Raw genomic sequence first — 12,873 nt, 5'->3', positions numbered from 1 at the left:
GTTGTCATTTGTTGATGTTGTTCATAAGTGTTTCTTGTGTGTTTAATTTTTTATGTATATTACACTGTTGGTTTTACACTAGTTATTTTTGGGGCCTTTTATAGCTTGCTATTCAGTGTGAGCCAAGACTCCCGAGTTAAAGACAATACTTTGACCTATAAGGGTTTTTACTTTTTACTAATTGTGACTTGAAAGAAGAGTTCTCATTGGCACTTATGCCGTATCTTCTTATATCTATATATCATAATCTATTATTCACATATTATTCAATGCTTAAAAAAGTAGAAATAACTTTTATATTCTGTTCACCATCATACATTTCTCCTTCCACTGCACATAGAAAATGATAGTGTGAGTGGGGCATCCGTGTACTGTGGACACATTCTTGTTTGTCCATCAATGAAATAACTTTATTATTACAAAGCTTCCCAACTGTTCAAAACTGCAGCCCTTAATATGACAATTTCAACTGATAACCAGAATACTCAATTATGTTAAGAGGGGGGTAGGGTGTCAGTGAAAAAACTATATGAATTATTTTTTTTTTTATTCTACATTGAACTTCTGATGTCGTCCCTTTTTTAAATGCCAAATAAGATCTGTCTGTTCGTTTGTTCATTCATCTGTCCAACTGTCCCGCTTCAGTGTAAAGTTTTTGGTTAAAGTTTTTTGGTCAAGGTAGTTTTTGATGAAGTTGAAGTTCTATCAACTTGAAACTTAGTACACAAGATCCTTATGGTATGATCTTTATAATTGTAATGCCAAATTAGAGTTTTGAACACAACTTCACAGTCAACTGAACATAGAAAGTGATAGTGCAATTGGCACTTCTGTGTACTATGGACACATTCTTGTTATGTTATTCTTCTTTTAATTTGTGTGTAATGCATGTATTAATTTCATTTAAAAAAATGCACTACTAGTGAAAAGGATTCATTTATTGAAATGTATTTCCAATTTTGCAGGACATGATTTCCTGATTTTATCAGATACATTATCAGGAAAGACAACTCATTACAACATGACAAGATTAAATTATGAAGTAGGAGTGACATATTATGTCAATGTTGTGGCATACAGTTACTCTGGTGTCCACATGACAGCAACATCTGACGGGTTTACAATAGATCACATCAAACCAACGGCAGGAATGGTGTATGATGGGATAGGTAAATATTCAAGTTTTCAAAAGTTATAGAATAGATGCATATTTAACTTTTAATGAAAAATTGGTGAAATTTTCTTTTTCTTCAAAAACAGCTTGATTAAGTGAATATAAACTTGTTATTGCTTTGATAAAAAAAAACACACACTGTTTTTGCTATTCCTTTTTAACTAAATGTCCTAAATGAGCATATTTTATTAAAAATGAACAAACAAGACTAGACTTTATTGGATTTATTATTTTCATTGATTGAAGCGAAATTGTATAATTATAGATACTTAATTTCATGTTTTTCACAGGCCTATAGGAAATTATACCTTTGATAAATTTTTAAATTTTTGGTTATCTGTACCTACAGGTTTAGAGGACATGGAATATCAGAATTCTTCATCATTTGCTGGAGTTCACTGGCATGGATTTTCTGATACAGAGGCTGGAATAAAAGAGTACTACTGGTGTGTGGGTACAACTACTACCAGCACAGAATGTGACCTCAAACCTTGGGAAAATGTTGGTCTCCACGTCTCTGCTTCTAGATATCTGACTACGAATGTAACACAAGGTACAAGTTGTGAATGTTTCTGATCAAAATGCTAAACAAGTTTAACATGTTCCAGATCTATTTAAAGAATGCTTTTTTTAATTAGATGACAGTATAAATGAACGATTTAGCTTTGTTTCCACAACCTGTCAAATTGAGAATGGAAATGGGGAATATGTCATAGAGACAACAACCCAACTTATCTGTCACAGTTTTATTATTCTAGTTTCCTCTAAGCACAAACTTGAAATTGACTTATACAGGTATTTGATGTTCACCATACTTAACATTCAATAAATTGAAAATAAAAAACAAAATCAGCTTAAAAGTAAAGAGATGTTGTATGATCGCAAAGGAGACAACTATTCAACAGACCTAGGCTGCAATTAGTAAATAAAAATGAATTAATTTAATATCTAGATACTGAACCTTGTGCCTATTTGTACAAATGAAGAAAATGAAGAAAAAAAATATTATATTTTAGGATCAAAGATGTACCATAAAGTATATGCCATAGATGCTGTTGGATTGATTTCTGATAAAGTTGTCTCTGATGGCGTAGTGATTGATGTAACTGGACCTGTACCTGAATCATTGACCCATTTAGATACTAACATTGTGCAGAATCCATCTTTTGAAGTGACTAAAGGAAGCATAATATCCTGGGAAACACTTAGTACAACAACAGACATTTGTACATACACACAAACATTCCACCATCCCGCTAGCTGGACAGGTGGAACTGGGACTTGTTTGACGGCAGTCACATCAACCAGTAATTTAGCTCATGATGGCAACTTCTTCTTGTATTTACGTGGGGAGCTACAGCAAACATTGACAAGTGTTGAAGCAGGGAAATTATATCGTGTAACGTTTTATACCAGTCACTTACCAATATGGGAGGCTTATGTGGCTAATAAAGAAGGCTTTGTGAAGTTAGGTGAAGAATATCATGTCTTTCTTATATACACAAAAAGTTACAGAAGAGATGATCATGGGGCAAATACAAGAGAATTAACGTCTTGGCATAGACATACATTTTATTTCACAGCATCAACAAATAGTGCACAATTAACAATAGGTAGCCTCGACATGAAGACAGGCTTATTCTATGATAATATACAGGTACACGAGGTCCAGTTGGACTCAGCTTCGTCTGGTCATGTGAATGGTCATATTGATTACATCCACCAATGGAGTTCCATTCATGGCTCGTGGAGTTTTATTGATCCAGAGTCACCAATTGTGGATTATAAATGGGCTATAGGTAGGTTTTTACAATGTTTATTTGCACTTGCCACTTAGTTTGTATATGTACTGTGAATTTATTATTATTCATTGGATACCAATTTTTGTGTTTTTTCTTGAGTGCAGGGAAACCAAGAATTAAAATGTACAACAAATTACAAGTTTGCTGTATGATTATATGCAGACTTTACGAAAGCCACATAATCAAATATCCACGAAAATGTAAGTTTTCCTCAATCCACAAAAATTGGTACCCATGAAAATAAATGAATCCACAGTATATCATTCTAATAAACCTGTTTGTGTTAAAGAGTTGTATGTGATGAATTAAAGAATTAAGCTGTTTAATTGCAAATTCTTTAAAAATGGATTGGTAAAAGCTGTCTTTTATTCAAATAAAACTCATAAAAGGTAATTTAATATTAATTCTGTATCTACAAGAGTTTTTGTGGTGCATTTTCTACGATTTGAAAATTTTGATAAAGATTCATTTAAAAGAACTATAGCAAAATTGGTTAAGTTGGTGCTGTTCCGAAAGACTCGTCTTTGAGTAGATGGGAGGCAAAGTAAGAGAGATGATAGAAACAGGTACCGGTAGTGAAAAATCTCATGTGAGCTTGAAACATATTTATTTGAAAATACTTTTACCACGCCTCAGACAGAAAAAACGGAATTGTATTTTAACATACTGTTTGTTATGGCAGGCCGAGGTGACCGTCAGTTATGTCATTATTATACTCCCTGGTGTGTATAGAAATGAAAGAAGAAATTTGTTTACAAAATGTATTTTTTTCTTGGTTAGATGTGGTCTTAAACTTGGGCTACTGGGATTGCTGTTCACAATTGAAGAAATATTACAAGAAATCTGAGATTACATATTGATTTTTGGCTCGTTAAATTGCAACAATGGTGAAGAAATGTTAAGCAATCTATGTATAATTTGATAAATGATTCTGAGATAAAATAGATTCATTTTATTTTTAAGGTTATACTCAAGGTGGTACACAGATTCAAACATTCAAATGTGAAGGTCGAAGAAAATTTGGTTTGAATAACAAAGTCAACCTGGTGGACAAAACATTTGTTTACATAACTGTCATAGCAACCAATGCTGCAGGACTGCAGACCATAGCTTACTCAGACCCAGTTTTAGTTGACCTTACTCCTCCTATATTCGACTATGTTTATGATGGTACAGGTAAGAATTGTGTATGAAATCTGAAAGACTTGAGATTTCTAATACTGTACCAAGTGATTTCTCATAACTTGGTGTTAGGATGCATCTAGAGGAATATAACAGCCCTCTTTGAAAAGTAATTCACTCTTGTAGAAGAACATATGATATGGGGTTACCATCCATGATACAAAATCAGTATTTGCACTCCAAAAAAACTTAAAAAAGCAAAGGATAGCCCTCTTATTGCTGTTCTTCATCTGGAAGTCATAGTAAGGTATATTAAACATTTCACTCTATTTATTGAATACTGTAAACCAACTTATTTTCGCGGATACTTTATTTCGCGTTTATCACCAGCTAGTCAATTTCGCGGCGATTTAATTTCGCGATTTCTTAAATTTACTTGATGTGGTTTGAAAAGGGAATATCCAAGTTATACATATTCACGACGATTTAATTTCGCGTTCGTTTTCTTCTCGCGAAAATAAGTCGCTCGCGAAATTAAGTTGGTTTACAGTATAGAAATAAGAAGATGTGGATTGATTGCCACTGAGACATTACCAACCACTATAGACCAAATGATGAGGATGTAAATAAAAGTTCATTGAATGACTTACAACCAAGAACAAACCCTTCAATGAAAGATGTAAAACAATTCAAAACAGGACACAAAACACCTGATTAATGTATATAATCTTCCCCTAACTTACAGTTAAGACCACTTCTGTAAAAATGGATCTGATATCCAACTTTATTTGTCAAATATTACGTTATCTACATTTTTATGCCTCATTTATTATGCATTATGTTTTCTTGTCCGTTCTTCCATTCATTCGTTCAGGTAAAGGTTTTTGGTCAAGGTAGTTTTTGATACAGTTGAAGTCCAATCAACTTGAAACTTAGTACACATGTTCCCTATGATATGATCTTTCTAATTTTTATGCCAAATTAGAGTTTTTACCCCAATTTCACGGTCCACTGAACTTAGAAAATGAAATCATAGTGCGGATGGGTCATCCGTGTACTATGGACACATTCTTGTTCAATTCCATAATTGTTTTTTTATAATAATATATGTATTCCTCAAGCCAATTGGTGGTTGAGGTAAAATTTCGTAGATTAACCTTTTTATTTTTTACATATTTTAAAAATCAATGAAAATTTCTATGATTTGCAATTATTACCAGTGCATTATCCCCCTTACCAGGATTTGTGTCATTTCAAAACAGGCTAACTCTTTGGTCAAATTACAGATTCTTTGAATCATAAACAAGTGATCAACTGTATAAAAAATAATGTTTTTAAGTGTATTACCAGATCAACCTATCTTAATGAAATAAATATGTTTCATTGTTCTCAAAAAAACAGTCATCAGACAAAATAATAGGAAACAACAAAACATCAACATTTGCAAATACACTCCAAATGGTATCGATAAAATTAAGTGAATCTTTTTCAAGTGCCTTCTAATCTTCGGATTTACTGTAACATGTCATATTTTAAAAACTAGTTACGGTTAAGAGGTTTAGGAATATTAATTCTAAGAATAAAGTTTCAGCAAAATTGTATGGAACATAGATCACTTTTTATAACCAATGACACTGTCATATCTTTGTTTAAGGTGCTGATCAAGATGCCTGGGAAATCAACATTGTTTCAGCTAACTGGGAAGTAGAAGATGCAGAGTCTGGTATTGACTTCTGTCAGTATGCCTTTGGTAAGAAAACATGCCTTGCAGTCAAAAATATTTTTTGAGTACAATTATTGTACTTAGAATCAGAATTCAACCAATTTAAAAACTGGTTAAAAAATAATTAAATAAATAAAGTTTTATGACCAAGAGCCCAGATTGGCAAATCTACAGAAATAAAGAGAGAAAAAAATGTAACTGCTTAAAGTTTGCAAGCCTCTTGCTTTCTGAGTGAAAATTTGAAGGGATGGATCCCCATTCTTGTGGAAAATTATTATTTGCAGATTAAGTCTTGAAAATACTCTTACTGAACCATTTGACTTGGAAAACAATTGAGGTGAGAACATCTTTATAGATGCATACGTTGTAAGTCATTGACCAAATTGCATAAAAGGGGACATAATATTGGACATACATTTTAAAATGAGAGTGGAATCATGCTCAGTATATAATTCATTATTATACTTGCAGGATATCAACCAGGTGGAAGTGACCTTCACCCTTGGACAACTACAACAGTTAAAAGTGTTTCCATGGAGTTTGATTACAGTGACCTTGAAGGGTTAACAGTGTATACATCAGTCAAATGTTATAACAAGATGGGACTAGGAAATACTACATCCTCAGATGGAGTCAGAATATCAAACCAGTCTCCCTCCATCACTAGTGCAGTTGTGTCACCATTTTATCTGTCATCCAGTGAATATATATCTAAAGATGGCTTCCAGAGTGTGACAGATGTCGTCAGATTAAAGTGGCAAGGTTTTACTGATTCTATTGGTATTGATAATTACTTGGTATGTATGAAAAGTCATAAAAAGATCTTGTAATACTTATATTTTAAACAAATTGGCTGAGATTCTCCTCCTCAAATGTTCTGGAAGGAAAAATATAAACTATGGATTTATTATTATTAATAAGCATAGGTGAACCACACATTTAAATGTTAACCTAAGAAAATAGGATTTTTCCTCAATTCATGATAATTGGATCACACAAAAAATAAATAAATTTACAGTAAAGTATAAAATTGTCAGCTGAAATCTAAAAAGCATCTACAAATGATTGCTCTTACTTCAATTAAATCAAGGGATTCTTTCTAGGTTCAACAGCATTACTGTGTAATAGGCAAAACATTTTGAAAAGATGTTTTAACAAGAGGCTGTCACAACGACAGCAAACGGGATTTATTAATATTTATTTGTGTCCTGGCAATATCACAAGAACCATTACTGATGAATGGTGAAAGTGAAAATCGTCAATATCAAATTTGACCTCCATTTTGTCATCAGTATCAACATCTTAAAATTTGAAAAGCTTAGATTGAATGGTTCATGAGTAAATGCAACAACGTGAATGGAAACGCCATTTCACAATCTTTCAAGAACCATAACTCCTGAACGGTAAAAGTTAAAATCGTCATTATTGAACTTGACCTCTAATTTGCCATCAGTAACAACATATAAAAATTTCAAAAGCTTTGGTTGAATTGTTCTTGAGAAAATGCACGGACACGACTGGAAACACCATTTTTCAATCTTTCAAGAACCATAACTCCTGAACAGTAAAAGTCAAAATCGTCATTATTGAACTTGACCTCCATTTTGTCATCAGTAACAACATATTAAAATTTGGGAAGCTTAGGTAGAACAGTTCATGTGTAAATGCACGGACACGACTGGAAACTCCATTTTTCAATCTTTCAAGAACCATAACTCCTGAACAGTAAAAATCAAAATCGCCATTACTGAACTTGACCTTCATTTAGTTGTCAGTAACAACATATGAAAATTTTAAAAGCTTTGGTTGAACGGTTCATGAGTTAATGCACGAACAACATTTGATTGCCGACCGCCCGCCCGCCGTACATCCCCAAATCAATAACCGACATTTTTGTTACAAAAATCCGGTTAAAAACTGCAATAAGATAAATAAATAAGTCAATTAAAAAAAAAATATCTATATTTTTATAGTTTTGAAAATTACTTTTGGACATGTTTGGCAAAAATAAATCAGCATTTTCATTTCCAACAGCATTATAAGATAATGCAGCATTTTGCTGAGATCATAATAATTGATCTGATATTTTTGTCCATTGTTCAACAATCCCAATCATAAATGCACACAGAAAATTATGAATTTACAGTGAATTTCAAGTAAAAAGTAAAATTGGTTATTTGAAAAATAAAAATTTTAATAATATTCTCTTTGCTTGCTGATGAATAAGGATACAAGATATTGATTATATAAAAAATATATAGAATTTTAACCTTGTATTTAAAAAAAATGTCATTTAAAATAATGTCAAAATTTATTTGCAGATTACATTTGAAGGAAGTCAGACGAAGAAAGAGAAAGTTAGTTTCCCAATACAACAGGATTTATTCTTCACCTATTTCTATAATCTGCAGCTTACAGAGTCCCACCAGACTGTACATGTACAGGCCATTAATGTCTTGTATAAAAAGAGTGACAAAGTGTCCAGAAATATGACTGTTTTATTAACACCACCAGTTAGAGATAGTATGTATTATACTTAGTTTATCTTATGGCTGCTGCAAATATTATCAGCAGATAATTGTAGGGACCACTTTTTCATCCATATGAAATTATATGCATTAGTAAAAAATTACATGCAAAACTGTGAAATGAAATTATAGAAGATAAGTTTCTTATTTGATTATTTAATAATTACATTAGATGTATGTTTCATCATAAAACATTATTCTGATTGACTACACTGCAATCTCACGTTATTCCTTAATCAACTTTATTACACAATAAAATGTATCATTCATTGTGACACAAGGTCCCACAACAAAGTGTACAGGTAAATTAAATAAAAACTTGATAAAAATCTTGTTTTCATAATCCTAGCTAAAAAATGTAAATTATAAGTATTGAATGCTTCTTTTTTTGTAACTTCATAGTGTTGACCGCACATTTTAAGAATGAAGTGTGGATATACAAAATGTACTTCGGTCAACACTTTTACACCCCTATAAAGTTACAAAAAGAAGCATTCAATCTAAAAGTAACATTCTAAAATAATTTACCAAATATTATTCTTTTAAATAAAACAAATATTTTGAATCTCATCCTCAAGAATTTTACCATGTGTAAATAAAAATATAAAAATGTGTTATTATTTCCAATAAGATAACACTGATCAGCGTGACCAAATGACATAGAAAGTTAGGCATAATTTGAAAAAAATAGCCTGAGTTGAATGTTTAAAGCTAGAAGTTAAATTTATTAACAAACCAGTGTTATGCAAACAACTGCATAAATGAGGGAACAATAGATTACAAAAAAAAATTTGAATTCTTATTGGAAACTGCAAAATAATTATCTGAATTTGTGTTGCAAATGAAATTATAATCACGCTTTTGTGCTAAAAAACAATTCAGTATAAATCTTGTGGTCTATTGGTCATATTTACATAAACCATTACCATAAAGTTAATATGAAAAAGAAATATGTAAAGTAATATCTGACGGATTAAGATGTATTTATAATATTCAACTTTTGAGCGCAATTTTCATCATTAAATATTTTTCAAATTTTAGATTCCAAACAAGTTATCATCGAGTGGCTTGACAACAAATTCAATATATTGTGGGAGAATGTTTTCTCATCGTCAGAAACTTTATGGTATGAAATATCAGCAGGTACATTCAGGGGAGGATCTAATATAGTACAGTGGCTAGAAACAACCAATCAGAATATAGAATTTGGAATGCCTTCATCCATTACAGAGCCCGCTGGAATTTACGTGTTTGTACTGGTACGGGCAGTTTCGGCTAGTGGCTTATATACAGACGCTGATGCTAATATGCAATTACCAACATAAATATCTTGTTCGATATATAAAAGTTACATCTGTCTTTCATTAAAGCATAGCCATAAACTTCTGATTAAGTTGTATCTATGCAAAACATAAGTGATAAAAAAAAAGTTGACATGATGAAAGGTCAAATTCAAATACTTTTAGTATAGGTAACTCTAACATAAAAATCCTATCAAAAACTTCTTTGTTTAAATTATTTTTGTTATTTAAAATTTGATAATTTCTTTTAGAAGTTTGTTTATGGACTACAAGAGAAATGATGACAAAAGCATGTCACTTTAAAAATAAAAATAGTACCATACTTTATATTCTAATAGACAAATTTCATCACAAAAAACTGCTTATATTTGATAGTTCTTAAAAAAGAATCAGTATTCTAAGTCTTGATATTTTACTAGATAACAAATTACCAAATGCATGCAATGAAATAGACCATTTTCAATAATTAAAAGACTTAACAAAAATAACAATATCATGGTACAAAAAAAAAGGAAGTTTTTTAGATGTTTTTTTTTTTTATCACATTCATATTTGATGAGGGTTTCAACAACTTACTGTTTTTTTTTTCATAAATCCATAAAAGATCATAAAATTTGTTAGCTCATTCCTTGTGCCATTTGTTGTTTTTATTGTGTTCATTATTCATTTAATTGTACTTATTTAAAGGATGTTTATTGTATAGTACATATTTTGTATTAATTTATTTATTTTTATTGTTCACATATTCATTTTTTTTGTAGCTTCATACATATAATTGTGATAATTTATTCAAGAGTGATCTCAGTGTATTGAATAAATAATTTGTTTACAAGACAAATGTGAAGAATATAAAAGCTTGATAGTTTTATTTATTGCACCTCTGGTTTATCAGTGAGGATGTGATCAGTTTGGCACTGTCACATGGTGACCCCCTATGAAAACATAGCTAGAGGTTTCATGTTGTCGCATCTACTTTTATTCTTTTTAGAATTGCATTGTTATTTATACAAAACTTTGTAAGTAAAGTTCTGTGTATGATACATACCGAAGCATTTCTGTAGAATTTTTTTATTGCAATGTTCAAAGTGTCAGAAGTATATTAAGGAAATGTCAAATTATGATGGTGTATTGTAATATTCTGTTTTATGTTTTATGTTTGGTGAAGAGCATTAATACCCTCATAGGTAGTCGAGATTGATAAACACTTAGTCAAGTTAATAGTAGTTTTATGTTTTGGGATGGTTTTTGTTGTCCTATCAGTAATCACTCAAAAGTCCTTTATTTTTGGTAGAATCACATTTTTTTCTCACAATAGATGTAAACATTAGGACAAAATCGTCCAAAAAAAAAAGGTTTCAAGTATGAATTGTTTAATTCAATTATCTGAAATTTCAAAAATCCTGGATCCACCTCTGGATAATGTTATTGTTCACATCAGCTTAATGACGTCAAATTTCTTTGATATGAAAAGTGTCCAAAGCAATATGCCACTGACGAAATGATGGGATATTAATTGAAACATATAAATATTGGGGTTTTTTTTTCATTGAAAAGAATGAAACCAGAAAAAGGGTACAAGTACCCCACATTTGTTTAATTACTTTTCCAAATCATGTATACATGTACAACGTTTACTTAGACAAAATGTTAGACAAATATTTGTTTAACATTCTAGTTTAATAAATAAAAATGATCAACAGTTTTCTTTTGCTATTTTTTCTTATTGCACCTTACAATAGTTTTACACATTACATATTTCATTATTCCAAATGAATGAGCCCAAAGTCAGAGGATTCCTATTGGACAGACAAATATCTGTCTTTTTAAATAAAGTTGAATTATTACTTATGGGAACTGACTTAAATTGTTACATTGTTTCTTTTGCCATGTTGTTAGTTGTTTTTGTGCATAGACCCAATCTGACAACAAGCCCCTTTCAACTAAACAGTTCCGTCTAATGTTTAGCCGTTTGACCATGTTTATCATTGGTCCAAGTTAAGTAGAGAACTGAACTCTTACAGAATGGTTAAATCAATGCCTTATTCTGTATGTGCCTGATAAAAACAAGGAAACTAATTCACTGTTTGATGTTGATTGCTGTCCGTCAGAAGGTTCTTGTAACATTAACTGAAAGAGGTATGGGTTTTGATTGTTGTGAAGTGCCTGCTGTATTCATGGTAATCTGTAGTTGTTTGAATTTGTCATTTCATCTTGGGTAGATAGTTGTCGCATTGCCAATTATACTACATACTCTCATCTTTCACATGTTTTATTAGTCCCCTACCGAAGAAGACGAAGGGGGCTTAAGGTTTGCACCCTGTCCCTCGGTCTGTTTAGGAAATCAATTTTCTACACTTTTTTTCTTCGTGCTTAAATACATTGATATGATATGTGGTGTATTGGGTTTTTTTCATGAAAATTTACAGATTTCAGTTCTAATTTTGTTTTGGTCTGATGAATTTGTGCATAGTTATGGTCCTTTGTCTTAGAAAATTAACTTCAATTCCACACTTTATTCATCATGACTGAAGATATTGACTTGGTATTTGTTATAAAGTTTACACCATAACAAGTTAAAGATCAAGTAAGCATTTTGATCCTGTACAATGAATGTTTAACCAGTAGGGAACTGTTTTTTCATGCAATGCTCTCAGAATCATGATCATGATCAATGAACCATGAAAATGAGGTCAACATATGCTAACCTAGTTAGACATTTTCATCTTGTTTCTATCTATCAAATTGGGTTGACCTATTATTGTAATTCAGAAATTAACTAATCACAACCTTTTTCATGGGTCAATAAACACACAATAGGTCAAGGTCAGCATCAATGTGTCACCTGCTTCGTGATTGATGTGAAGGTCTGTTATATAAAGGTTTTACTACAAGTTTCACATAAACTTACCATTATCAATGATCCATGAAATTGAGGTAAGGGTCAGATCAACCTAACAATCATACTTTTCAACAAATATTGTTGGATTTAATTCACAGAGCCTTTTGCTCATATAATCGGTGAAAAATAAACCAAGTTACCAAAAATTGAACCTTGATAAATTTACCATTAAATTGGGTCAAGGTCAGATGAACCCTGCTAGTCAATATGTACACTATCACTCCATACATTGCGACCATAGTTGATCTATTGCTTATTATATCTGAGAGAAAGATTAAAATGTAAACAAAAGCTTAATACTGCCCAATGAGCCATGAAAACTGA

General features: G+C 31.3%; 1 protein-coding gene across 1 annotated transcript in view; it reads left to right on the top strand.

Annotated features, from left to right (window-relative positions):
* The window catches only part of LOC139481135 (uncharacterized), a 112,305-nt gene extending 100,951 nt beyond the window's left edge, over positions 1 to 11,354 (top strand). Inside the window, exons 48-55 of the mRNA XM_071264247.1 lie at positions 966 to 1,169; positions 1,524 to 1,727; positions 2,191 to 2,973; positions 3,940 to 4,152; positions 5,753 to 5,848; positions 6,293 to 6,618; positions 8,143 to 8,344; positions 9,391 to 11,354. Of these exons, the coding sequence (XP_071120348.1) occupies positions 966 to 1,169; positions 1,524 to 1,727; positions 2,191 to 2,973; positions 3,940 to 4,152; positions 5,753 to 5,848; positions 6,293 to 6,618; positions 8,143 to 8,344; positions 9,391 to 9,674 (2,312 nt within the window). The 3' untranslated portion in view covers positions 9,675 to 11,354. The remainder of the gene's footprint in view (positions 1 to 965; positions 1,170 to 1,523; positions 1,728 to 2,190; positions 2,974 to 3,939; positions 4,153 to 5,752; positions 5,849 to 6,292; positions 6,619 to 8,142; positions 8,345 to 9,390) is intronic.
* Positions 11,355 to 12,873: the final 1,519 nt, after the last annotated feature.

Source organism: Mytilus edulis, chromosome 7 (assembly GCF_963676685.1).
Source record: "Mytilus edulis chromosome 7, xbMytEdul2.2, whole genome shotgun sequence".
In the NCBI taxonomy this organism is placed as follows: domain Eukaryota; kingdom Metazoa; phylum Mollusca; class Bivalvia; order Mytilida; family Mytilidae; genus Mytilus; species Mytilus edulis.
Note: the sequence above shows the minus strand (reverse complement) of the source record. Positions and strands in the feature narration are given on the sequence as shown.